The sequence below is a fragment of the Hypanus sabinus genome, chromosome 2, assembly GCF_030144855.1.
Source record: "Hypanus sabinus isolate sHypSab1 chromosome 2, sHypSab1.hap1, whole genome shotgun sequence".
Classification (NCBI taxonomy): domain Eukaryota; kingdom Metazoa; phylum Chordata; class Chondrichthyes; order Myliobatiformes; family Dasyatidae; genus Hypanus; species Hypanus sabinus.
This window is the reverse complement of record NC_082707.1, coordinates 16796777-16823702: the sequence shown is the minus strand read 5'-3', so window position 1 is coordinate 16823702 and position 26926 is coordinate 16796777. Positions and strand designations below refer to the sequence as shown.

Genomic DNA, 26926 nt, shown 5'->3' with positions numbered 1-26926 from the left:
CTGGCAATCTTACAATGAATATGCTTTAACAACTGTCTGTCATTGAATGTGAGCCATTTTGTAAAGAGGGTGTGAAAGGCTCTGCCGGAATGCATTGCTCATCATTTCCCCCCCCCCCCCCCCCCCCCCCCCCCCCCGCCTTCTCCTGTTTTTTTCCATTCCCCATTCTGGAATCACCCTTACTGCTCTCCTCATCTGCCCATTACCTCCTTGTCGGTACATGACTTCCTCCACTGCCATGATGAGCCCACTCTCAGCTTGGAGGAGCAAGACCATGATACCATAAGATATAGGAACAGAATTAGGCCATTCTGCCCATCACGTCCACTCTGTAATTTCGTCACGGCTGATCTATTTTCCCTCTCAGCCCGCTTCTTGCCTTCTCCCTGTATCCCTTCACGCCCCGACTAATCAAGAATCTATTGACCTCTGCTGTAAACATACCCTATGATTTGGCCTCCACAGCTGCCTGCGGCGACAAATTCCACAGATTTACGACACTCTGGCTAAAGTAATTTCTCCTCATCTCCATTCTAAATGGGGATTCAATACTGGAATAATTTTTGTGAACCTCCTTTGAACCCTCTCCAATGTCAGCACATCCTTTCTTTGATAAGATGCCTTAAACTCCTCACAATCCTGAAGTGAGGCCTCAGTAGTGCTTTATAAAGCCTCATGTTCAATTGGGCAGCCACCAATCTGATCTTTTATGTTGGGTATGATCTGCTTGAATTGTAAGCAAGACTATATCTCAGTATAAAAATATCAAGTACAATTATCTTTCTAATCCAGTAATTTTCCCCCTCCCCTTCCTTCTTTTTCCATTCCCCACTCTGGCACCCCTTTTATTCCTGCTCTTCTCACCTGCCCATCACCTCTCTCTGGTTCGTTCCCCATTCCCTTTCACTCAAAATCCACTCTCCTATCAGATTTTTTTTCTTTTTCAGCCCTTTATTTCCTTCCTCCTATCACCTCCCAGCTTCTCACCTTATCCACCCACCCACCTTCCCACTCACCTGGTCTCACCAATCACCTGGCAGTCTGTACTCCTTCCATTCCCCCACCTTTTTATTTTGGATTCTACCCCCTTCCTTTCTATACCGATGAAGGGTCTTGGCCCGAAACATGGACTGTTTATTCTTCTCCGTAGTCACTGCCTGACCTGCTGAGTTCCTCCAGCATTTTGTGTGGGTGTTACCCTGGATTTCAACCATCTGCAGAATCTCTTCTGATCATATTAGCAGCCTTGGTTGTGACGTAGGCTAATACCTAAAGTGTGTGGCTCAGCAGATGGTATATGATGCAAATGAGCCTAGAATGACACATGAAGCCAAAGCCCAACAGGAAAATAAATAGTGATTTTTTTGTAAATTTAAATTGGCAGGGAAGTTCTAAACTGAAACTTAGTTTTTTGCTGATGCTATGTTCACCATCTGTTCACCTCTTGGTTGTCACCGCTTTCTTGCTTTGCGCCAACAGAAATACAAATCCTAACTTCAAAGAGATCCTGATGAAGATTGAAGCCCAGCCCGAGTGCCGGAACCTGCCCATGATCTCGTTCCTCATTCTGCCAATGCAACGGGTCACTCGATTACCTCTCCTGATGGATGTAAGAAATGCATCCCTTCATGAACTGTGGGGGTGGGGGAGGGAGCGAGTCTACAGCAAGACATATAATTTCATTTAAAAGTGGGCGCCATGGTAGAATTGCAGTTAGCGCGACCCTATTACACCTCAGGGCCTTTTGGAGCTCCGAGTTCAGGTCCAGCACTCTCTGTAAGGAGTTTGTACATTTTGCCCATGAACCACTTGGGTTTCTGCCAGATGTTCCGGTTTCTTCCCCCAGTCCACAGATGTACTTGTTTGTTAGTTAATTGGTCATTGGAAATTGTCCTGTCATTAGGCTGGTGTTAAATGGGTTGGTAGCTGGGTGGAGCACCTCATTGGGACTGAAAGTCTGTTCCACGATGTAGCTCTAAAAAGCAGACAGACAGACAGACATACTTTATTGATCCCGAGGGAAATTGGCTTTCGTTACAGCTGCACCAACCAAGAATAGTGAAGAGATATAGCAATATAAAACCATAATTAATTAATTAAATCAATTAATTAAACAGGTGGGTTGCTAGGTGGAGCACCTCATTGGGCCGGAAGAGTCTGTTCCATGATGTAGCTCTAAATAATTAGATTAAATTAATTAAATAAATAGGTGGGTTGCTGGGTGGTACAGCTCATTAGGCTGGAAGGGTCTGTTCTGTGCTGTATCTGTAAGTAAATAAATTAAAATCCAGTTAATATATATTTTGAGTAGCTTTGAGTCCCATATCTGTGAACAGATGTGCTGGCATTAGAGATGGTTCTCAGGAAGTTTACAAGAATGAAGGGGTTAATGAATGAGGAGTGTCTGATAATTCTAGGTCTGTACTTGCTGGAGTTTAGAAGAATGGGGAGGGATCTCATTAAAAACTACTGAGCAGTGAAAAGGCTAGAAAGAGTGGACGTGGAAAGGATTGTTCTAACGGTGGGAAATTCTAGCGCCAGAGGACACAGCCTCATGTTACGAGGACATCCTTTTAGAACAGAGGTGAGGAGTCATTCCTTTAGTCAGGGTGGTGAATCTGGGAGAATTCATTGCCACAGATGGCTGTGGAAGCCTAGTCACTAGGGGTTTATTTAAAGCAGAGTTTGATAGGTTTATGCTTAGGAAATGTATCAAAGATTACAGGGAGAAGGCAAGAAAATGGAGTTGAGAGGGAAAATAAATCAACCATGGTCAAATGATGGAGCATTATCAATGGGCCAAGTGGCCTAACTCCACTTATATATCTTATGGTCTTGTGAATTCTACACTGTCATTGTCTTTCAGAAGGGCCATGTGCCCCCCTAATGCTTCAGATTTAATTTCCAGTATGTATCAGCTGTGGTATTGGTTTATTATTGTCACATGCACTGAGATATAGTCTTGCTTACAATCCAAGCAGATCATGCCCAACATAATGACATTAAGGAAGTTGTTTGATCTCTGTCTAATTTCTGAACCTTAGGATTCTTCTGGGAGTCAAAGATGTTGACTGGTTTTAATTCCAAGACTTCGGTTTAGTTTAGAGTACAAACAAACATACAAATAATAGTAAAAAATAAAGAGCTGGGAAATGATGCTAAGCGATGTAACACAAAAAATGGCACTTCTGAAAAATTTATCATTTTTATAGGTAAGAGAAATTAGTTAATAGGCTACATAATTAAAACAGTTACATCACATGGGTAATGTGCGAATACTTAGCCAATGAAAAATAAGTCGGGTTATAAACCGTTAGTTTAGCTGCTATACCGCTTTCTGCCAGTGAGTGTGAACAATACAGGAGTTCGTTTAAAAAGTAAAAATCTTATAAAAAGTATTATTTAAAACAGACAATGGAAACAATGCATGATGTAGTGTTCAAGTGCAATCAGGGAAATAAAGTGATAGGGCCATCACAATATAAGGCATGACATACGTGAGGCATTAAAGACTAAACCGGAGGAACACATCAGGTCGAGCATTGTCTGTGGGAGGAAAGGAATTGTCATACTTTTGGGTTGAAGGTCTCCAGCAGGGCCATCAGATGCTGCCTGATCCACTGAGTTCCTCCAGCAGATAGTTTCTTGCTCTGGATTGCAGCATCCACCTCTTGTGTTTCCATGTGTGGGGTACTTACTTCCCTTGAATTTGGTTTACTAAGGTTAAGAGCCAGTGACCTTTAGTACATGAGGAATTACATCCTGACCCAACATAGAACATTTCAGCACAGTACTTCCCCTTTGGCCCACAATGTTGTGCTGAATTTTTAACCCACTACAAGATTAATCTAACCCTTCCTTCAATATAGCCCTCCATTTTCCTGTCATCCATGTCCCTTTCTAAGAGTTTCTTAAATGCCCCTAATGTATCTGCCTCTACCAGGGACAGGGTAATCTGAGCACCCTTCACTCTCTGTGTCAAAAAAAAATTAACCCTGACACCTCCTCTACACCTTCCTCCAGTCACCTTAAACTTATGCCCCCTCATATTCGCCACTTCCACCCTGGGAAAAAGACTTTGGCTCTCCACTCTATCAAGTTGTCTCTCGTTCCTGTTCACTCAACCTATTCATAAGACATGCTGTCTAGTCCAGGCAGCATTCTCGTAAATCTTCTCTGCACCCTCTCTAAAGCTCCAACAGACAAGGCAGAGACAGCACTCTTACCCCATTGGACTCCATGAGGGAACTTGATTAGTTTTCAGAACATCGAGACTGTTCTGTGATAAAGAACTGCCTGGATGCTGTAAAACCATTTAAGTGAAGATGTACCCCCTTAAATATTTCACCTTTTATTCTAAGTCTGTGACCTCTAGTTCTGGTCTCACCCAATGCCTGCTCACATTCGCCCCTCATAATTTTGCATAGCTCCCCTCATTTTCCTGTGGCCCAGGGGATAAAGTCCTACCTATTCTACTTCTTGTTGCAACTCAGATTCTCAAGTCCCAACAATGTTTGTGTGTGTTTTGCAATAAATTCTTAGTGATTTACCAAATTTAAATTCCAGAGATACTGTGGTTGCATTTCTCTCAATTGCTAGACAGTTACTGCACCACTAGACCAGACCAATCACTGACCAGTTACTGTACCACTGGCCCAGACCAATTACTAGACTAGTTATTGCACCACTAGACCAGACCTACCCCATTCACCCTATCTATACCCCTCATAACTTCTCCCAGTGCCCTCCCCTTTCCATTTCTGCCACGGTCCACTCTCTTCTCTTTTCAGATTCCATCTTCTCCAGTCCTTTGCCTTCTCCACTGATCATCACCCGGCTTCTTACTTCATGCCCCCTCCCCAAACCAGTTAGCTCCACCTACTACCTATTAGCTTATCCTTCTCTAGTCCCCAGCCTTCTTATTCACCCTTTTTTCCAAGTTCCGATGAAGGGTCTTCACCCAAAACATCGGCTGTTTATTCATTTCCATCGATGCTACCTGATTGCTGAGTTCCTCCAGCATTTTGTGTGGGTTGCTATGGATTTCCAGCATCAACAGAATATTTTGTGCTTATAATGCAAGAAAAACATTAGAGGCACATGAAATTATGAGTGGTATAGATATGGTGAATGCACATGGGATTTTTTCCCCCTCAGGTTGGGTGAGACTAGAACTTATGGTAAAATATTTACGGGGGTTCTGAATGGAAATTTCTGCACCCAGAGTTATGGAATGAGCTACCAGTGAAAGTGGTAGGCTTTTTAACGTCAGAGCCAGAGGTGAGAGAGGGATAAGCTCCCACTGCGTATTAAATGCTCCCAAAGATATGTGTCTCAAATAGCCTCTGACAACTGAGTACAGTTCCTGGCCTTCACATGTGGCTCAGCTGTTAAGCCCAGTGGAATCATTTCTACTGACAGGAGAAGGGCAAAGGCAGATTACTGGTGCCTTAAAACTAGTCACTTTGGTAGATGGGCTTGTCAGCTGTGATTGGCAGCTCATCTAGAAGAAGGAAAACTCTGATCTCAAACCTCTACTGCCTTGCAGCTATACCCACTCATGAGGAAGTCTTCGGGAGTAAACCCGAGGAAATATCGAGAGCTGGAGTCCCTAAGGCAGTCCTAAATTGAGTTCAATGCTGACTGGGAACTCCTGTGGCACTGCTGGAGCCAGATTGTATCAGTCTCTGCTGTTGCTTTGGGTTCATCCGCTGTATGGAAAGGGGGAGCTTCCTACATGGGCAACAGCTTGCTCTCCATATTGTACTGCTCTGGCGTGCATATCATGTAGGCAGCTAGGATGCAACATCCATGATCGACCTTCAGCAATGGGGAGCCTTGAGTAAGTGGTAGATGCTGATTACATCTTAGAGAAGATTATGATAGATACATGGATGAAAGTGGTATGGAGGGCTGTGCTCTGGGTGTAGGTGGATGGACTAGATAGGTTAAGGGGTCTATTTCTGTGTTGCCGTTCTTTATGACTGAATGTCTATCACGGCCCGTATCACTAGACAACAAATTTTTTCTAACGTGTTGCTTCCAGGAATATTTGTCACTTGAAGCTGAACACAAATAAAATCTCAGCCTATTGTATCACATAGGAATTTGGAATAACACTAAGTTGACTTTTATTGAATATAATGTGTCCCGATGCGTAATGGCCCTGACACTTCGTAATAGTTCAACTAAGGTAAAAATGTACTGGTGATGATTGCCATTTGTACTCAGAGTCTGAGGCTTCTCCTGAAAGTATCGTGCAATAATCAGCCAGCATTGGTAGATTCCAGTTGCCCTCATACCACACCACAGCACCCGGGTGAAATCTTTCTCCATGCTCATCTCTGACTGTGCAAAGGTTTGCAGCAAAGAAGATGTCGAAATGGGCATGCAGAAAATAAATCTTTAATGACATGTTGCACTTCATGGTTTTGTATGCTTGATGCATGTTGTCAACCAGCTGCATGTAGTTTGGTGCCCAGCAGTTTCCAAGAAAATTTTCAGTAACATTCTTGAATGCCTTCCATGTGATTTTCTGTGGTCCCACTTGAAGTTCTTTGAATTGCCTGTCGTTGATGACCTGTTTGATTTGTGGAACAACAAAAGTGCCTTCCTTAATCTTGGCATCAGTTATTCTGACTTGAATTATGAAGTGAAATAACAAATACAGGCAATTTCAAACAAATGTTGCATGATAGGGAAACTTAACAGTGATTTTCATAATCAGCAGCCCAAAATCCATAAGATATGCCCAAAAGTATTCAGGAAACAAAATCGTTGTTGTCCAGTATATTCATTTGCTGCATTGGAATAAAATATGACTTCTGAATTGCACTAATTTTCAGCAATGGAATGGGTTTTATACCTTGATCTTTTCTTCACAGACCATTTGCCAGAAAACTCCAAAGGACTCGCCTGAATATGAATGTGCCAAGAAGGCATTGCAGTCCGTTAGCAAGGTGAGCAACATTACTGCTTCATGGAGAGTCCCCAACATGGTTGTCTCAAGATAGCATCTTCCCACCTGCCTCAAGGGAAAGTATTTCCAACTGATAAGTGTTATTTTTGTCTTCTGAAAGGAGTACGTTAGCTGCTCCTTCCACTGCACTCATTTACTCTTCACTGACTGAATGAAAAATTGTATTTAGGCAACAGTGTATTTGAAATTACATATGTTAAGGAGGTAAAGAAGCATATGGTATTGGTATATTATTGCCACATGGATTGAGGTGCTGTGGAAAAACCTGCTTTTCATACTGTTCATACAAATCAATTCATTACATAGAGCATACAGTTCACTGAGCTCGTAATAACAATGCAGAATAATGTATAGCAGTGCGGGTAAACATTAAAGTGCAAGATTATAATGAGGTAGATTGTGAGGTCAAAAATTTGTTTAGTGTTTACTGTCTAATGGTCTTTGAACAGTGGGGTAGAAATTGTCCTTGAGCCTGGTGATGCGTGTTTTCAGGATTTTGTATCTTCTGCCCAATGTGAGAGCAAGAACAAAGGATGTCTGGGGTCGGTGGGCTCTTTGATTATACTGGCTGCTTGCTGATCTCTGCTGCTGACTGTGTGGAGTTCAGAATTAGTATTGATGTGTATACCAAGATATAGTAAAAAAAAACTGGTCTTGATAACTGCTTATACAGATCAAATCATTACTCAGTGCTTTGAGCTAGAATAAGGGGACATGCCAGATTTCTTTAGCCTCCTGAGGAAGCTAGGGGGTTAGTGAGGTTAATTGGCCATGGCTGTAAATTGTAATTTAAAATAATGTGGAATATAGTGTAACAGTTACAGACCTCCAGCATCCAGGATTTGCTCTCTTCTCGCTGCTGATATCAGGTAGATTGTACAAGAGCTTTAGGTCCCCCACCACCAAGTTCAGGAACAGTTATTACACTCAACCATCAGGCTCCTGAACCAGCCCGGATAACCTCAAATCTGAACTGATTCCACAACCTCTGGACGCATTTTCACTTGCACATTGGTTGTTTGTCGGTCTTGTAGTTTTTCTTAGATCCTATTGAATTTCTTACTGTGAATATCTACAAAAGTGTATCTCAGGGCTGCATATGGTGACATATATGTACCTCAGGATTGTATATATTGACATATATGAATCTCGGTTGTATATGGTAACATACATTGATAATAAATTTATTTGAACTTTGAACTTGAGGGAGTACATGATACATAGACATGTAAGGTACTCGGTCAAAGACAAGATCAGCTGAGAAATCCAAAGTTCACTTTGTTGGGGAAGAGGGTCGTTCAGGAGCTTGACTACAGTGGGATAGAAGTTGGCCTTGTACCTGGTAAAATGTTTTCTCAAGTTTTTGAATCTCCTGTGCAGAGGGAGGGGGGAGCAGAAAGAATGACTGGGGTGGTGGGAGGATTCCTTCATCATCTGTGAAAGTGTCAGTGTCTGAGTGATCCAGTGGGCAGGGCAGATGGTTCACGTTCCTGATACATTCCATTCGGAGCTTCTGTTGAGTGAGGAGATTACCAGGTGGTCAGATTCCAAAATCTCCTTGGGGAATTGCAACATTCCCAGGGAATCCCGGGTGATTTCTGACCCAGGATTATTCAAAGTGGGGAATGAATACTAGTGCTGAGAAGCATGGTTCCATGCAGCAGACAAGACCCTCCCACCGATGTGCCTGTCTGGAAAGGAAACTGCAATGTCCCACGCCAGCCGCTTGGATCCCGTGGAACCAGAGTGGAAGCAAATCATCTGGGAAGGGCCTGAGTAGAAACTATGGAGGTGTCTGTTCACTCTAATGTCCTCATGAGCTTCAGCCAATCACAGGGGCAACGGCTACGGCATCGATTCAAAGAGCTGGTTCAATTCCACAGGGGAATCACTCCACACACAGAGGCAGGAACGTTAGATCCCTTCAACTCCCAGTGGAATTGTAGGGATGATTTCAAGATGATCAAGCAATGTGAAGACAATAAAACATCAGAGCAGAATTAGGTCAGTCATCCCACTGAGTTTGTTCATCACGGCTGATTATTATTCCTCTCAGCCCCGTTCTCCTGCCTTCTTCCTGTAACCATTGATGCCATTACTAATCAAAAATTATCAACCTCCACTTTAAATATAACCAGTGACTTGTCCTCCCCAGCCATCTGTAGCAATGAATTCACAGATTCACCATCCTCTGACTTAAAAAGTCCCTTGTCATCTCTGTTTTAAAGGTGAGGTTGTATCCTGAACACCTCCACTACAGGAAACTTCCTTCCCATGTCCGCTCTATCTAAGCTTTAAAATATTCAATAGGTTTCGATGAGATCCACCCTCATTCTTCTAAACATCAGCAAGTACAGGCCCAGAGCCATCAAATTCTCCTCATATTTTAACCCTGTTATTTCTGGTATCATTCTTGTATACTTCCTCTGGACCCACTCCAATGCCAGCACTTTGTCTTGGACATGGGTCCTCTCAGTATTGCAAGTGTGGTCTGACCAATGCCCTATAAGGCATTACATCTTTCCTTTATACTGTGCTCCTCTCAAAATGAATGCTAACATTGCCATTTGGAAGAGATCACGGTGTGGGTGCGTCACATAGCAATGTGGTGACATCATTATTGCTTTTTGATTCTTTCTTTATGGAATCAGTTACCTTTACACTGGTTCCAAATTTAACTCTCAATGTGGTGGTACAGGTCGAGCAGCATTCAGAGTGGGGCAGACCAGTGTTTTTGAACTTGAGATGTAGGTCAGGTGAAATTGGCTGACAAACAAGCAATGCTGGAAATCCTCAGCAAGTCAGGCAGCATTTAAAGAGAGAGAAAGAGAAAGTGAAAACATCAGGTTTACTATGACTGGCACAGAGCATAGAACATAGAAATTTATGGCTCATTACAGGCCCTTCGGCCCACAATGTTGTACCGAGCATGTAACATACACTAGAAACTGCCTAGCATTTCCCTAGTGCATAGCCCTCTATTTTTCTAAGCTCCATGTACCTATCTAAGAGGCTCTCAAAAGACCCTGTTGGATCCTGTAGTCATGAAATGTGTTTCCTTGTGTCGCAGTACATTTCAATACATAATAGTAAAAAATTATACATTGCCATCTATTGCGATATAAATTGCAGTAAGAAGTAGATATAAAAAAATATAAAACAGAGGAAAAAAGCGAGATAGTGTTCATGAATTCATTCTCGATTGATGATGACGGAGAGTAAGAAGCTGTTCCTGAAACATTGCGCGTGTGTGTCTTCATGCTCCTGTACCTCCTCCTTGATGGTAGGAATGGGAAGAGGGCACATCTTGGGAGATGGGGGCCCTTAATGATGGATGCCGTTTCTTTGAGGCATCACTTTTGAAGATGTTGGGGTGACTAGTACCTGTGATGGGGCTGGCTAAGTTTTCAACTTTCTGCAGCTTTTTCCAATCCTGTGCAGTGGCTCCTCCAAACCAGACAGTGATTCAACCGGTTAGAATGCTCTGCACGGCACATCTGTGGACATTTGCCAGTGTCTTTGGTGACATACCAAGTCTCCTGAAATTTCTAACGAAATATAGCTGTGCCACTTCTTTTCAATTGCGTCAGTGTTCGGCCTAGGATAGATCTTCAGAGCTGTTGACAGCCAGGAACTTGAAACTGCTCAGCCGTTCCCTGTTGATACCTCGATGAGGGCTGGTGTGTGTTCCCTCGACTTCCCCTTCCTGAAATCCGCAATCAGTTCCTTGGTCTTACTGACGTTGAGTGCAAGGTTTTTGTTAAGGTTGTGCAAGCTGGTCTATCTTGCTGATGTATCTACATCACCATCACCATCACCATCACCATCATACAGACCTGTCTGTGCGGTGAATGGTAAAGTCATTGGGCTGAGGTGCTGCATTGGAAATGAACGGGGTAGCCATGTTTCCATTAAGTAAAGTACACAGTAGTCCCTGATGTCCCTCTGATATAGCAATCTTGCTCTGACGTCTTCAATTTTACTTTCCAGAGACCGTACATTTGCCAACAGGATAGTTGGGAATGGGGGGAAGGTGTCTAAAGCTTTTGTGTTTCAGTTGTACCTGTATATCAGCACACCATCCCTACATCCTTTTTTCTTAAGGGGAAAATGCACTTGCAACCAACTCTACTATCCAGGGTCCATCGATGTTGAGTATAAATTGATTTTTAAAAATTTTTAAATGAGGCAGCCTACTGAAGTACCCATGGCTGTGATTGTGGATTTCAGCTGTAGTCCTACTGAATGAAAACGTTTGATGATTCCCATTGGAGCTGTGCACAAAATGTCAACACTTATCGGAACCATCTTAGGGCAAGGAAGGGATGGAGCAAGAAAGAGGGAAAGAGAAAGAAGGGAGAAGGGGGCAAAGGGAAATATATATATATTTATATAGAGAGAGAAATGGAGAGACAGAGATAGAGGGGGAAAGGATGGAGGGAAAGAGAAAGTGGGGAGAAGGGAGGTTGAACAGAAAGAGATAGAGAGAGGAAGGGAAAGAGGGAGTGAAAGAGAAAGGGGGAAGTGGGGAGAGAGAAAGGGGAGGAGAGTGAGGAAGGGTAAGAGAATGGTGAGAAAGTGAGAGAGATAGAGAGGGGTGGGGTAGGAAGAGAGAGGGAGTTATGAGAGAAAGGATGGAGAAGGAGGGAGAGTGCTAATGCTTTGCGTCAACAACCCCGCACAAGTTCTACCTGTTCAGCAAGGGCCCATCAAAAGGCTTGCCCACTCCAGAACACTCTCTCCTCTTACATCCACTGTAATTTTTTGCCAACTAGGTCTCACTTGCAGAACTCCCTGTTCCGCCCTGCATAGACTCCTAGATTTTAAAATATTCTCGGTTTCAAATCCAGATTGGATACAATTGTCGAAATGACCTACACCTACATAATCTCCTCTCTCATCTACTTCCATCTCATTAACATTGCAGAATTTAATCGGGGATCGGTAAACTGGTTTGGTATTGTCACGAGTATGAGACATTCTGTTTTGCATGCCATTCGGAGCGGTCATTCCAAGCATGAATACTTTGAGGTGGTCCAAAAGGAAAAGCAATTATGGAGTGCTGAATGCAGAGTCACAGTCACAGAGAAAGTGCAGACCAGGCAGGCACCAGGGATTCTTCAGATGCTGGAAACCCAGAGCAGCGCACACAAAGTGCTGGAAGAACTCAGCAGGTCAGGCAGCATCTATGGAAGGAAATAAATAGCGGGCCGAGACTTCTGATCAGGACTGGAAAGGAAGGGGTTTTGAAGGCAGAATTAGAAGGTGAGGGGAAGGGGGAGGAGAGCAAGCTGGAAGGTGAAGTCAGGTGAGTGGGGAGGCGGGTGAAGTGAGAAGCTGGGAGGGGATAGGTGGAAGATATACGTCCATGTGCCTATTTTGTAGTAGTGTTCCTTTTTTCTCACGCACTTATTCTTTATTCCCCATTTCAAATGTTTCTGTAGTAACTTGTGGATTTGATGGGGGGGGGGGGGGAATCTCACTGAAACCCATCGAATATTGAAAGGCCTAGATAGAGTGGATGTGGAGAGGATAGTGGGGGAGTCTAGGACCAGAGGGCACAGCCTCAGAATAGAGGAGCCTCCATTTAGAATGGCGATGAGGAGGAATTTCTTTAACCAGAAGGTGGTGAACCTGTGGAATTTGTTGCCACAGGCGGCTGTGGAGGCCAGGGCACTAGATGTATTTGAGGCGGAGGCCGACAGGTCATTGATTAGTCAGGATGTGGAAGGTTAAGGGGAGAAGGGAGAAGAATGGGGTTGAGAGGGAAATGATCAGCCATAATGAAATTGTAGATCAGAGTTGATGGGCTAAATGGCCCAATCCCACTCCTACGTCTTATGGTGTTATGGGTGAGCTACTGTTAGCCAGACTTCTGTATGGCAGAGGTGAGCTGTACATAAAGTTATGAGAGGGTCCAGAGAAAGTAACAGGAAGGATGGTGGAAACTGGAGATTAAGTAATTAGGAGAAGGATTAGAGAGGAGATGAGCAAAGGTATTTTCTCCCAGAGGTCGTGGCAGAGAGGAGGGGGGAAAATGTGGAACTCACAGTTAAAAACGGCTGTGAAGGAATATCTACACAATATTTGAACAGGACATTGGTGGGTACATTGAAGAAGCTTGGCCAATAGTGTATGGACCAGGAGCTGGACCAAGACTAGTAACACAAGAGATATGGCAGATGCTGGAAATCTCTCCCCCTCTCCCCCTCTCCCCCTCTCCCCCTCTCCCCCTCTCCCCCTCTCCCCCTCTCCCCCTCTCCCCCTCTCCCCCTCTCCCCCTCTCCCCCTCTCCCCCTCTCCCCCTCTCCCCCTCTCCCCCTCTCCCCCTCTCCCCCTCTCCCCCCCTCCCCCCCTACACACACACAAGGATCTCATCAGGTCAGGCAGTGTCTGTAGAGAGAAAAGGATTGGCATAGACCAGATGGGTCCAATGGCCTCTTACTGCACTTTAATATGCATTCTGTTACTGTTTTCCCTTGTACTACCTCCATGCAGAGCTGTAATGAACTGATCTGTATGAACAATATTCAAGACACATTTTCCACTGCATCTTATGAGAATAACAAACCAATTTACTGATATGTACTTTCCAGCTCTTGTTACATAACCTGGAAGCTATTCAAGTGCTGGTCAGGCTGTGGTTTTTTTTGATGAGAAACAGACCCTCAGAATAATTTGAGTAATTTTTCTTCTGAGCTGCCCTATAATCCTTTGACCTTAAATCTTCAGCCCCAAACTACTGACCTCTCCTCCAGAAACATGACCATGCTAATTTTGCACTCATGTGTTTTTCGAGAGGGATCTTCATTATTTCCAATCTGAGCTGAAAATCTCCTGTAGTGTTAGTTATGATTTGTTTGTCAAAATAGAATACTGTAAATCACTGCGCTAGCCACTACACTACTGTGCTGCCCAAATTTGTTCCAGCTTAATGCTCTGTAATGATTTGATCTGCATGAAGTGTGCAAGACAAGATTTTCACTGTACATCGGTATACGTGACATAACAAGCCAATTCACCAATCAATTCTCTAGAATTCTATGACCTCAACTTCATTTCCTGCCAATCAGTATCAATGATGAAGATACACTTGGTCTTTTGATCTAAGCTATCCAATACAGGTTGACGCAAGCTCCAGGTAGATAGGGTCGTAAAGAAAGCTTTTGGCATGTTGGCCTTCATAAATCGAAGTGAGTACAGCAGATAGATGTTATGTTGAAGTTGTATAAGATGGCTGTGAGGCCTGCTCTGGAGTATTGTGTGCAATTTTGGTCACCTACCTACAGGAAAGATGGGACTACAACCCGAGGTCATGGGTTAAAGGTGAAAGGTAAAATGTTTAAGGGGAACATGATGGAAAACTTCTTCACTCAGTGGGTCGTGAGAGTGTGGAATGAGCTGCCAGCACAAGTGGTCCATGCAAGCTCGATTTCAGCACTTAAGAGAAGTTTGGATAGGTACATGGATGGTTGGGTGGGGGTTGCGGGTTATGGTCCCAGTGCAGGTTGATGGGAGTAGGCAGTTTGGCTCGGTCTGCATGGACCAAAGGGCCTGTTTGCGTGCTGTACTTTTCTATGACTCTAATTTAAAGCAACACATAAGATAGTTTATACACAGAGATTGATTATACGTCCATTAGGTGATGCTGGGTGCAGAGTGTCTGTATGTAAGGTGACTCTGACAGGGAATGATAAAGTAGTGGTAGTGGGGGTTGTGGTGGACTGGGTTAGGGGTGAAGGTGATCAGATGGTGGAAGAGATGTCAGAGGTAGTTTTTTTTTACACAAGAGAGTGGTGGGTGCATGGAACACCCTGCCAGGGTGTTGGCAGAGGCAGATACATTAGGGACATTTAAGTGACTGTTAGATCAACCCATGAATGAAAGAAAAGTAGAGGGTTATGGTCTACGTAGGATTACACAGGTCAGCACAATATCATGGGTGGGTGGGTCATCGCTGTCCTAGATGAATTTCAGTGTGAAGGTTCTTCAGGTACAATATAAGTAATCGATCTCTTGCCCTATGCTTTGTGATAGCTGGTGCGACAGTGCAATGAAGGAGCACGGCGGATGGAGCGGACAGAGATGATGTACACCATTAACACCCAACTGGATTTCAGAATCAAGGTACCTGTTTTACCTCATACCCGAGTGTGGAGGTCTGTCCTATCACACCTGCTGCCTTCCATCAGCAGACATCCCCCTGTCAGTTACGGCTGGGCCAGGGGATTCCAGCTCCTCTTTTGGAGTGGTTGGCCCGTTTGTCTTTTACATTGGCCAGTAAAAGAATTCCAGTCATCTGGGATCCCATTATTTGGAAATCCTGCTTGACCCAGGATTATTAACCTGGAATATGAGCTGAAGGGTGGGGAGGAGTGGGTGGCAGATGTGGTTTGCATGCATCATGGGGTACAGAGGGCGGCTGGGATCCAGGTTCCCGGCTGTGGCCAGGGTATATGCAGCTGGAATCAGGGTGTCCAGAATGTGGGGAGGTCTGGAATGCATTTCTTCAAACTAACCCCGTTCACTGAAACTGTATCACTCTGTGTAACAGGTGAACATAAAAGAGTGTTTTAGTAATTTATTTATTCTATTTAGAGATACAATTGGAACAGGCCCTTTCAGCACAGCGAGCTACACTGCCCAGCAATCCCCCTATTTAACCCTAGCCTGACCACAGGAAAATTTACAATGAGCAACTAACCTACTAACTGGAACATCTGTGGACTCTGGGAGAAACGGGAGCATCCGTGAGGTCCCAGGAAGAACAGACAAACTCCTTACAGACGGCACTGGAATTGACTGCCAGACTCTGGCGCCCTGCGCCGTAATGGCATCTCTAACCACTGCGCTTCCTTGGTGCCCTTGTGAACGCCCAGCCGTGGAACCCCGACACACGAGCAAACAATTTATAAGGATGAGTTATATTTAAAACAGAGGTTGATAGGTTCTTGATTGGTACGGGATGTCAAAGAGAATGGTGTGTTCATTTAACCCTATCAAATATTGAGGGCGAGAAAGAGTGGATATGGAGAGGGCTCAGTTTCAGAATAGCAGGATGTCCCTTTAGAACAGAGTTGAGGAGGAATCTATTTAGCCAGAAGGTGGTGGATCTGTGGAACTGATTGTCACAGAGGTCGATAGGTTCTTTGTTCGTAAGAGCATCAGTTATGGGAAGAAGATAAGAGAATGGAGTTGTGAGTGATAATAAATCAGCCACAATCGAATGGCAGGGCAGGTATTGATGGGCCGAATGGCCTAACTGCTTCTAATGCCTGGCCCACATAAAGGAGTTGGGAAGAAGGTCGCTGTATAATGACCTCCCCCCCATTTTGAATATCAAATACACAGAATGTACAAGTGAAGTGTCTGTCAGCTGCCTTCTCTAACACAGAATTCAACATTGAACTTCCAGTGATGGACCCCACTCTCCTTCACCATTCCCCACCTCCTTTTCCCTCTCTCACCTTATCTCCTTGCCTGCCCATTGCCTTCCTCTCCCCTTTCTTTTTTCTAAGGCCTTCTATCCTCGCCTTCTCCAACTCTGCAAGTCTTTCACCAATCAACTTCTCAGCTCTTCACTTCATCCCCCCACTTCTGGTATTACCTATTACCTCATGTTTCTCTCTCCCCTCCCCCAAATTTAAATCTACTCCTCACCTTTTTTTCTTTAGTCCTGCTGAAGGGTTTCAGTGTGAAACATCAACTGTACTTTTTTCAATAGATACTGCCTGGCCTGCTGAGTTCCTCCAGCATTTTGCATGTTTTGAGGAAATAGTTCACTAGTGTGCAGTCACACAAGGACTGGGGGGCGTTCATTGTATCTATGCACCTCCTGTGTTATTTATCACATAATCTGCATCCAATAGTACTAATTGGTGTCTAAGTATTAGACAGCACCAGAGAAATAATTCTCTGTTTGGTTGATGGGTTTTTGGTTAGTGCATCAAAGGGTATGTGGAGAAGGCAGGAGAATGGGAAAGGGATTAAGTTAGCCATGATGGAATGGCAGAACAGATTCAATGGGCTGAATGGCCTAATTCTGCTCCTGTGTTTTCTGGTCTCAATCTGGCAATGAGAACTATGATCCATAAAATGGAAGTAGCGAGGCTGCTGAGTGTCCGTGAGGAGAGGAACAGAGTTAATATTCTTCGTCGAAGCAGGTTCAAAAGCCATCAACCTCAAACCTCCATTCAATTGCTCTCCCCACTGGCAATTCCGTAATATCAAGTTAAAAATCTGATACGTGTGCACACACTGGTTCCTACAAGGGACGGAACTAATTTCTTCTCTATCGCTCCCCACTTTCACTAATTGTTGATTTCTTGCCAGCCTTGTGTGCTTTGGATATCATTTGATACAATGCTTAGAGGTTTGGTTACGATATCAAATGATAATTGTCCATTTTTCGGTTTATAAACAAAATCCTTCTCTCTGGAAGCAGCTTCCTGAATCCCAAGGGAGTGCCCAAAAGGAAGAAAATAATGTCTTTAGTCGAAGAACATAAAAAGATGGAGTATTTCAAGTCAAGTCAACTTTTATTGTCATTTTGACCATAACTGCTGGTACAGTGCTTAGTAAAAATGAGACATTTTTCAGGACCATGGTGTTACATGACATAGTACAAAAAACTAGACTGAACTAAGTTATAAAAAAAAACACAGAGAAAGCTACACTAGGCTACAGACCTACACTGGATTGCATAAAGTGCACAAAAACAATGCAGGCATTACAATAAATAATAAACAGGACAGTAGGGCAAGGTGTCAGTCCAAGCTTCAGGTATGGAGGAGTCTGATAGCTTGGGGGGAAGAAACTGTTACATAGTCTGGTCGTGAGAGCCTGAATGCTTCGGAGCCTTTTCCCAGATGGCAGGAGGGAGAAGAGATTGTATGAAGGGTGCTTGGGGTCCTTCATAATGCTGTTTCCTTTGCGGATGCAGCATGTAGTGTAAATGTCTGTGATGGCAGGAAGAGAGACCTCGATGATCTTCTCAGCTGCAGGGTCTTGCGATTCGAGATGGTGTAATTTCCGAACCAGGCAGTGATGCAGTTTCTCAGAATGCTCTCAATACAACCCCTGTAGAATGTGATGAGGATGGGGGTGGGAGGTGGACTTTCCTCAGCCTTCGCAAAAAGTAGAGACGCTGCTGGGCATTCTTTGCTATGGAGCTGGTGTTGAGGGACCAGGTGAGATTCTCCGTCAGGTGAACACCAAGAAATTTGGTGCTCTTTATGATCTCTACCGAGGAGCCGTCGATGTTCCGTGGGGAGTGGTCGCTCCGTGCCCTCCTGAAGTCAACAACCATCTCTTTCGTTTTGCTCACATTAGGAGACAGGTTGTTGGCTCTGCACCTGTCCGTTAGCTACTGCACCTCCTCTCTGTGAGCTGACTCGTCGTTCTTGCTGATGAGACCCACCACGGTCGTGTCATCGGCGAACTTGATGATATGGTTCGAGCTGTGTGTTGCAGCACAGTCGTGGGTCAGCAGAGTGAATTCAACAATAAGGGATTTAAATGAACTGGTGTTGGATGTCATTGTACATGAATGAATCGCTGAAAGTTAATTTGCAGGTATAGTGAGTAATCAGGAAGGCAAATTATATACTGGCCTTTGTTAGAAGAGAAAGAGGATATTATTGCACTGATATAGAACATTCGTGGGACCAGAACTGAATCTTGTGCACAGATCTGATTACCTCAGGAGGGATAAGCTTATGATCCAACAAAGATTCAGCAGCTTGACGCTGGGATGGAGAGACTTTCCATGAAGGAGGAATTAGCAATATCTCCCTATACTCCCCAGGTTAGAAAAATGAGATCAAGGTTCAAGGTGAATTTACTTTCAAAGTACATATATGTCACCATATTCACTTTCAGTCCTGTATTCATTTTGTCCCATGTTACACTGCAACTCATTCTACTGATTGCAATTTTGCCCTGTCATCTGCCAGTCCTTCTTGACAGTCTCTGCTTGTATACCAACTACCCCATCCACACAACTACCACTCAGTTTCCCATTCCCCTGCCAAATCAACAACTCTGAGGCTCATTTTCTTGCGGGCATTTACAATCACAAAGGAATACGATAGAATCAGTGAAGAAATGCGTACAAAGACTGACAAACAACCAATGCACAAAAGAAGACAAACTGCAAATGCACAAATAGAAAAGTAAGTATTGAAAACATGAGCTGCAGCGTCAGTTCAGCATTGTGGTGAGTGAAGTTATCCACGCTGGTCAGGAGCCTAAAGGTTAAACTGTTCCTGAACCTGGTGGTGTGGGATCTAAGGTTCCTGTACCTCCTTCCCAATGGCAACAGTGAGAGGAGAGCATGGCCTGGATGGTGGGGTCCTTGATGATGGCTGCTGCTTTCGTGCGGCAGTGCCCCTTGTAGATGTGCTCAATGGTGAGGAGGTCTTTTCCAGTGATGGACGGGATTGTATCCTCTACTTTTCGTAGGCTTTTCGGTTCATGGACCTTGATGTTTCCTTGCCAGGCTATGATTCAGCCAGTCAGAATAATCTCTACTGTGCATCTTTAGAAGCTTGTTGAAGTTTTAGATGACGTGCCGAATCTGCGCAAACTTCTAAGAAAGTAGAGGTGCTGCTGTTCCTCCTTCCTAACGGCAGTTACATGCTGGTTCCAGAACAGACCCTCGGAAATGATAATGCCAAGGATTTTAAAGCTACTGACCCTCTCCACCTCCTGCCTCACGATGAGCACTGGCTCGTGAGCCTCCAGTCTCCTCCTCCTGTCGTCAATAATCAGCCTTTAGTTTTGCTGACTTTGAGTAAGAGTTTGTTGTTTTGGCACCATTCAACAGAATTTTCAATCTCCCTCCAGCATGCTGATTTGAAATCACCTTTGATTCGGCCAACAACAGTGGTATCATCAACAAAGTTAAGTATGACATTAGAACTGTACTTAGCATCACAGTCATAAGTGTAAAGTGAGTGGAGAAGGGGACTAGACGTACAGCCTTGTGGTGCTCCTGTGGTTGCGGAGGAGATGTTGTTGCCTATCTCTACCAACTGGGGTCTGCAAGTGAGGAAATTGAGGATGCATTTGCACAAGGAGGCATGGAGGCTGAGGTCTTGGAGCTTCAAATTCAAATTCAAGTTTAATTATCATTCAACCATGCATGAATACAGCCAAAGCAAACATTGTTCCTCTGGGGCCAAGGTGCAAAATGTACACAGCACATTCAATGCAGTGAGCGCACAGCTATATCTATAGCCCAAGTCCCTGAGTTACATGTCCCTCAAATTGATGTTGCAGTTCCCAGCAGTCCGCAGACAAACACAAGCATGCAATCCAGCCTGTCATTCCAAAATTCAAACACTGGAGGGCAGCACTGACAGGAGGGGGCAGCCGCCAACCGAGCACGAACGCCACACTATACTACCACCGACGTCTCATCTCCTGGACTGCAGCAGCAGGCAAGCCCGCAACTTGAGGCCTAGTGTGCTTAACCACCGAAACTGCGCAGCTCCCCTGCTGTCTCTCGTGCCACCAAAGAAGGGAAACTGGCCTGCGGCATCTTACCATATCAGTGTCCAACAGGGTAATGCGATTGCAAGGAAAACATCCAAGGCAATCACCCATGGTTACACTGCATGCCGCCTTGGTGCACCAACTTTGATGCCTTCAGTGCCTTCCCGTAACATGCAGCAACACCGTCTCCCCCAAGTCCAGCTCCTCTGCCAAGGAGCAGCTTACTGATGCTGTAGACCTGCAGTACCTAAAGTTCTTGGAGTCCATCATTGTCTTGCGATCATAAAGGAGACACTTAAAAAAGAAAAGTACCGCCTTTGGTTGGCCCCTGAGAGGCTGCTGTATCCGAGCATGCTGCTAGCTTACCAGAAGTTGATTAGTTTTGAGGTTATGATAGTATTGAATGCGGAGCTGTGGTCAATGAAGAGCGTCCTGATGAATGCATCTTCACTGTTCAGGTGTTCCAGGGTTAAGCGGAGATCCAATAATATGGCATCTGCTGTGAACCTGTTGTGATGGTAGGCAAATTGGAGCCGATCCAGGTTTCTTCTCAGGAGTTGATGTATTTCATTGCCAGCCACTCAAAGCACTTCATCACAGTGGTTATAAGATAAGTGCAACTGGATGATAGTCATTGGGGCAGCTTATCACATTCTTCCAGGGCACCGGTATGATTGAAGCCTACTTGAAGCAGGTGGGTAACTCGGACTGCAGAATTGACAGGTTAAAGATGTCGGTAAACAGTCCAGCCAGTTGGATTAGCACAGGTCCTCTGTACTCGGCTGTTCCCCTCCATAGATGCTGCCTGATCTGCTGAGTTCCTCCAACATTTTGCACCTGATGCTCCAGGTTTGCAGCATCTGCAGAATCTCTTTTGTCTTCTGTTTCATGCCCCCCTTTGATGTTGTAAAACTGGAGTGCACAGTAGTCTGTTTATATACAGAAAGTTTGTGCTAAGAGCATTGAAATGCACGGCCAACCAATTAATATTAATGATTTTCAATGAGAATTTCTCATTTTAAAAAAATTGAAGGGGCTTGCAATGTCATTAACTTGAACACCATTCGGAAAAAGGCCATTCCAACGATGCAACACTCATCTAGATTGCCTGCGGTGCTTTTGCCAGGACACAGGAGTGGGTTCACACTGCCCTCTCTCAGATGCAGGCATTCAAAGTTCAAACTAAATTTATTATAAAAGTACATATATGTAACCATGACAAGCTCCCACTACCGAAAAGTGCTCCTCATGGCATGCGCCTCAAATAGCCTCTGACAATAGCCTCTGGCCTTCTCGTGTGGCTTAGCCTCTAAGCCCGGTGGAACTGTTTCTACTGACAGGAGAAGGGGTGAAGGCGGGTCCTGGCTCCTTAAAACCAGTGCTTCAGGTAGATGGAGCTCGTCAGCCTTTGAAGACAGTCCATCTAAGAGAAGGAAAACTCTGATTTCAAGCCTCTGCTGTCTTGCGGCCATACCCATTCATGGAAAAGGCTTCGGGAGTAAACCCTGAGGACAAATCCGGAGCTGGAGTCCCTGAGGCAGTCCGACGTTGCCTTCAACCTCGTTCTGGCAACTCCTGCGATGACACTGGTGCCAAGCTGTATCGGCCCTTGCCCTTCCTTTGAACAACATCGCTGGTGTGGAGGGGTGAGACTCGCTGCATAGGCAACTGCCAGCCTTCCATACAACCTTGCCCAGGCCTGCACCCCGGAGAGGACGCAGATCCATGTTCTCACGAGAGTAACGGATGCCACACACATACTATTCTGAGATTCATTTTCTTGTGCGTATTCATAGTAAAGAAACACAATAGAATCAATGAAAAACTATTCACAAAGACTGACAAACAATGTCCAAAAGAAGACAAACTGTAAGTACAGACAGTCAGATAGATAGACAGAAAGATAGATAGAAAGAATGAATTGAGAACACGAGTTGTAAAGTCCTTAAAAGTGAGTCCATGGGTTGTGGAAGAGAGTTGAGGTAAGTGAAGTTATCCAGTCTAAGAGTTCAGGAGCCTGATGATTAAACTGTTCGTGAACCTGTCCTGTACCTCCTTCCAGTGGCAGCGGTGAGAAGAGAGCATGGTCTGGATGGTGGACACTGCTTCCTTGTGTCAGCGCTCTTTGTCAGTGTGTGGAATGGTGAGGAGGTCCTTACCCTACTACCAGCTGAGCCACAACTGCAATGCATTGATAATTTTCCTCTCTCCTGCTTCATTCTTGGTTCCTCTGATCCTTGGCTCTTCATTCAGCTTCTCACTTAGCAACAGCTTGGCACTGTGTTGTGAATGTCACAGGCTCACTGACTGCCAGATGGCTAGGGCTGATGCCAGCAGGGACAGACTGGGACTGATTGAGAAATTATGATTCATCATTTGGTTCGACTGCATGTTGCGAGTAAGTTGTTTTCTTGTAACATTTATCTCATATGATTTCCAGCATTCTTTAGGAGTTTTGTCCGAAACACTTCCCAGAATAGTGTTTGGCTGTAATTCTCATGTACTTACATTGACTAATTTATATATTGAAAGGCGGAGACATAGAAAGATAGAGCAAAATGGACTGATAGATTGGACATTGGTAAATTGGTTTATCATTGTCACACGTACCGAGATACAGTGAACAGCTTTGTTTTGCATGCCATCAAAAGTTCAAGTAAAGTTATTATCAAAGTGCATATACAACCCTGAGGTTCATGTACTTCTGGGCATACTCAATAAATCCATAATAGAATAATAATGTCAGTGAAAAAGCACACCAACTTGGGCATTCAGTGCCAGCAAATGGAAGGATTGCTTCAGTTGTGTGTAGCAGGAGATGGACTGGTGGGGCAGTGAATGTTGCTGACTGTTTCTCTTGGCGACAGTGACCTGTGTCAGTCTGCAACCAGGGAACTTCCAGTTGTGGGAAGTGAGTGGGTGGGATCTGTGGATAAGGAGATTGGAGTCAGATTCATGGCATGCGTACTTTTGCCTGTACTGTACAGTTGAATAGCTTTGGCAGTGAAGCATTTCAGTGCACGCACATTGTCCAGAAGCCCTGTGGATTTCTATCTTGAAAATAAGTGAGCTTTTATCTTCCCAATTGCTTTTGATAGACAAGAGATCAAAAATAAGGTAGTGATAATGCAGACAAGATGCTGTGGAAAGATGGTATTGCCAATATATAGTAAAATTTTGCAGGTGGCTCAGAAAACTGGAAACTACTAAATCTGTATCAACTAGACCAGGGGTGGGCAAACTTTTTGACTTGTGGGCCACAAAGGGTTCTAAAATTTGACAGGGGGGCTGGACCAGGAGCAGATGGACCGAGTGTTTTGGTAATACACCTCATAAGAGAAAATAAAATATCATGAGATATGTAGAAAACATGTGCTTTAATTTCAATTGAAAATGAACAAATGCATTACAACAAAATATCTGTCTTTGAAGTCCCATGGTATTTAGCTATTTATTGAAATGACTTTTAAAACACTGAAAATTAAATGAATAAAATACAGCTTCTTTTAATAGTAACAGTTATTATTTTAAAGCACTGAAAATTCTGTTATCCTTCAAGATATTATCATCATCACTCTCCTCCTGACTGTCTTTATTTCAAAAACGGTAGGAGATGCAGGTCTACTTGTCCTGCTCCTTCTTATTCAATTGTCCCCTGTGCCAAAACTCAACAATGACCAGCCAGTATGCGGAGTGCGTTATTTGATCTGGAGCGCATTTTTTATTTTGAGAACGTAAGTGCACCTGCGCACTACTCATGTCCATCACTTAACAGAAATAACATGTAACATGTAAGCCTTATTGAAAAAAAATATTTTCAAATGCATTTTTTACATAACACAACAAAGAAGCTTATTTTTAATTTCAGTGGGAACAGTGTTGTTGGTCTCCCTTTTTAGCCAGCGCATCGAAGTCTGGATTTAGTTTTGTTGTGGCGATTCTCAGGATGGATCTGAGGTGTTGGTCAGTTAACTTGGATCTGTGGCTGGCTTTGTTGATGTTCATGACGCTGAACGCCTGTTCACACAAATAGGTCGAGCCGAACAAAGAGTAAAGCGCAAATGTGGAGTAATACGCTGCACCTCAACAAAGTTCAATGTATATAGACTGCGTCATCTATTGGGAAAACGCCAGAATTGCGGGGAAAAAACGTTAACAAGGTTTATTAATATAATTTCATCAAGTTCTGCGGGCCGGATTAAAAAGCTTAACGGGCCGCATATGGCCCGCGGGCCGTAGTTTGCCCATGCCTGAACTAGACATACTTCTGAACCACGATCACTGCAATCCACAGCCAGTAATTTCTCTTTAAGAAATGTATATTTTAGTCATCCATATGAGCTGGCAGTTTGACGGTCTCGTGAAGGATTAGGTGAACTTGTCTCTTGCGACTGCTGCTAAAGCTGGGGTGCCATCACTGGGTGCAGATGCTACATGGAGACCCAAGAGTGAAAAACGATCCCGCGCTGATTGAAGCGATGAGCGATATTAAAGCAGAGGCTTGCGAGCAGAAAATGAGCAGGTGTTCAGCGACGTCTACTGCGTACGACCTGCCTCCCTCTCTTCTCGCCACGGCCGTCGGGATGGAAGTGCCGGGGTCTTGGGTCCCGTGCCACCGGGTTCGGGAGCAGCTGTTGTCCAGCTTCACTCACCTCAGCACTGAACTGACTGCAGCCTGTGGACTCGCTTTCAGAGACTCCACAGCTCAGCTTCTCAGTGGTATTTATTTACTTGCTTATCTCACAAAGGAACACAGTGAGGCAGCTCAGGAAATTCAACAAACTATCCAAGCAACGTGCAGCCATCCAAACAAATTGGACCCGGAAAGCACTGACTTCCATCAACCTAGGTAAAGCATCGATGAGGCGACTAGATCGGTCCTCGCCAAGGGGCTATCCTTCATTCCGGTCCCCGGAGCTGTACCTTATTCGGACTACATTAGCGGAGTAGAGCAAGCAATCCAAAAGCTACCACCAGATACTGCAGAGGAGGTAAGGATAGAGGTGTGCATGGCCCTCAACCAAAGGTTACAAAAGAAGAGTGACTGGCCCTCCAGCGAAACCCAGACATCATGATTTTACCAGCGGACAAAGGAAATGCAACAGGCCTCAAGTCCTCAGGAATACCACAGGAAAACCTGTTTCAGGCTGGAATCCTGAGATGCTTACTTGTACACTGGGTGTTTGTCGGTCTTTGTTAAGTGTGGTTTTTCATAGATTCTATCGTGTTGTAGCGGTGTGCTACACGCAGCGCTAAAATAACGACACGGAGTCGGTAAACTGCAGTCAAAGATAATTTTATTCGACCTTCACAGCCTTGCTTAAAGCCTCCCTCATCTCCCCCCCCCCCCCGCCCCCCGGGCGTGGATGCTTCAAGAGACACGCACTCACCAACCCCTGCAGGCTTTTCTCCCTTTGTTGCGGACCTTGCCTTTGTGCCTGCACGCTGGCTATTTGTGAGCCGGTTCGAATGTGCTAGGGAGTGGGTCGCCACAGTGTTCCCTTTTCTTATGTGGGTGCATGTAAGGAGATTAATCTCTTTTTTTCTTTTTCAATATTTTTATTGATTTCTTACGAAGAAGAATACAGAGTACAGGAGGATGTATATCATATATCAATTACAATATATATGAATCACACCTATTGTCTCATTACCCCATAGTCATGTAAATTAAAGTGAATTGTAATATTGAGAAGTAATAACACGAGGAAATCTGCAGATGCTGGAAATTCAAACAGCAACACACACAAAATGCTGGTGGAACACAGCAGACCAGGCAGCATCTATAGGGAGAAGCGATGTCGACGTTTCGGGCCAAGACCCTTTGTCAGGACGCTGAAAAGTAATAATTTTATTATGCAAAGTGAATCTAAACCCGCTACCAAGAAAAACTGTTTGGTAAAGAAAGAAAGAATCTCAAGGTTGTATGTGGTGTACGTACTTTGATAATAAATTTGAACCTTGAACTTTGAAGTGTGAGGTGTTGAACTATGGGAGGACAAACCAGGGTAGGACTTACACAATGAATGGTAGGGCACTGAGGAGTGTGGTAGTACAAAGGGCTCTGGGAATACAAATCTATAATTCCTTGAAAGGGACACCACCGGTAGATAAGGTCAAAAAGAGCACTCTTCATATGTTGGCCCTCAAAAATCAGGGTGTTAGGTACTGGAGTTTGGATGTTGTTTTGAGGTATAATTTGGAGTATTGCATGCTGTTCTGGCCAACTGCCTGCAGGAAAGATACCGAAAAGCTTGAAAGAGTAAACACAAGATATTGTACAGATGCTGGAAGTCCAAAGCAACACACAGAAAATGTTGGAGGAACTCAGCAAGTCAGGCAGCGTCTACGGAAATGAATAAACAGTCGTCATTTCAGGCTGAGGCACTTCTTCAGGACCAGAAGGGAAGGGAAAATGCCAGGATAAAAAGGTAGGGGGAGGGGAAGGAG

General features: G+C 44.3%; 1 protein-coding gene across 3 annotated transcripts in view; it reads left to right on the top strand.

The window, feature by feature from the left end:
- Positions 1–26926, top strand: part of LOC132406609 (rho guanine nucleotide exchange factor 26-like) — a 218438-nt gene that overhangs the window by 148272 nt on the left and 43240 nt on the right. For all 3 annotated transcript variants that reach the window (XM_059992420.1, XM_059992427.1, XM_059992432.1), the window contains 3 exons: positions 1480–1609; positions 6885–6959; positions 15017–15106. In XM_059992420.1, the coding sequence (XP_059848403.1) occupies positions 1480–1609; positions 6885–6959; positions 15017–15106 (295 nt within the window). The remainder of the gene's footprint in view (positions 1–1479; positions 1610–6884; positions 6960–15016; positions 15107–26926) is intronic.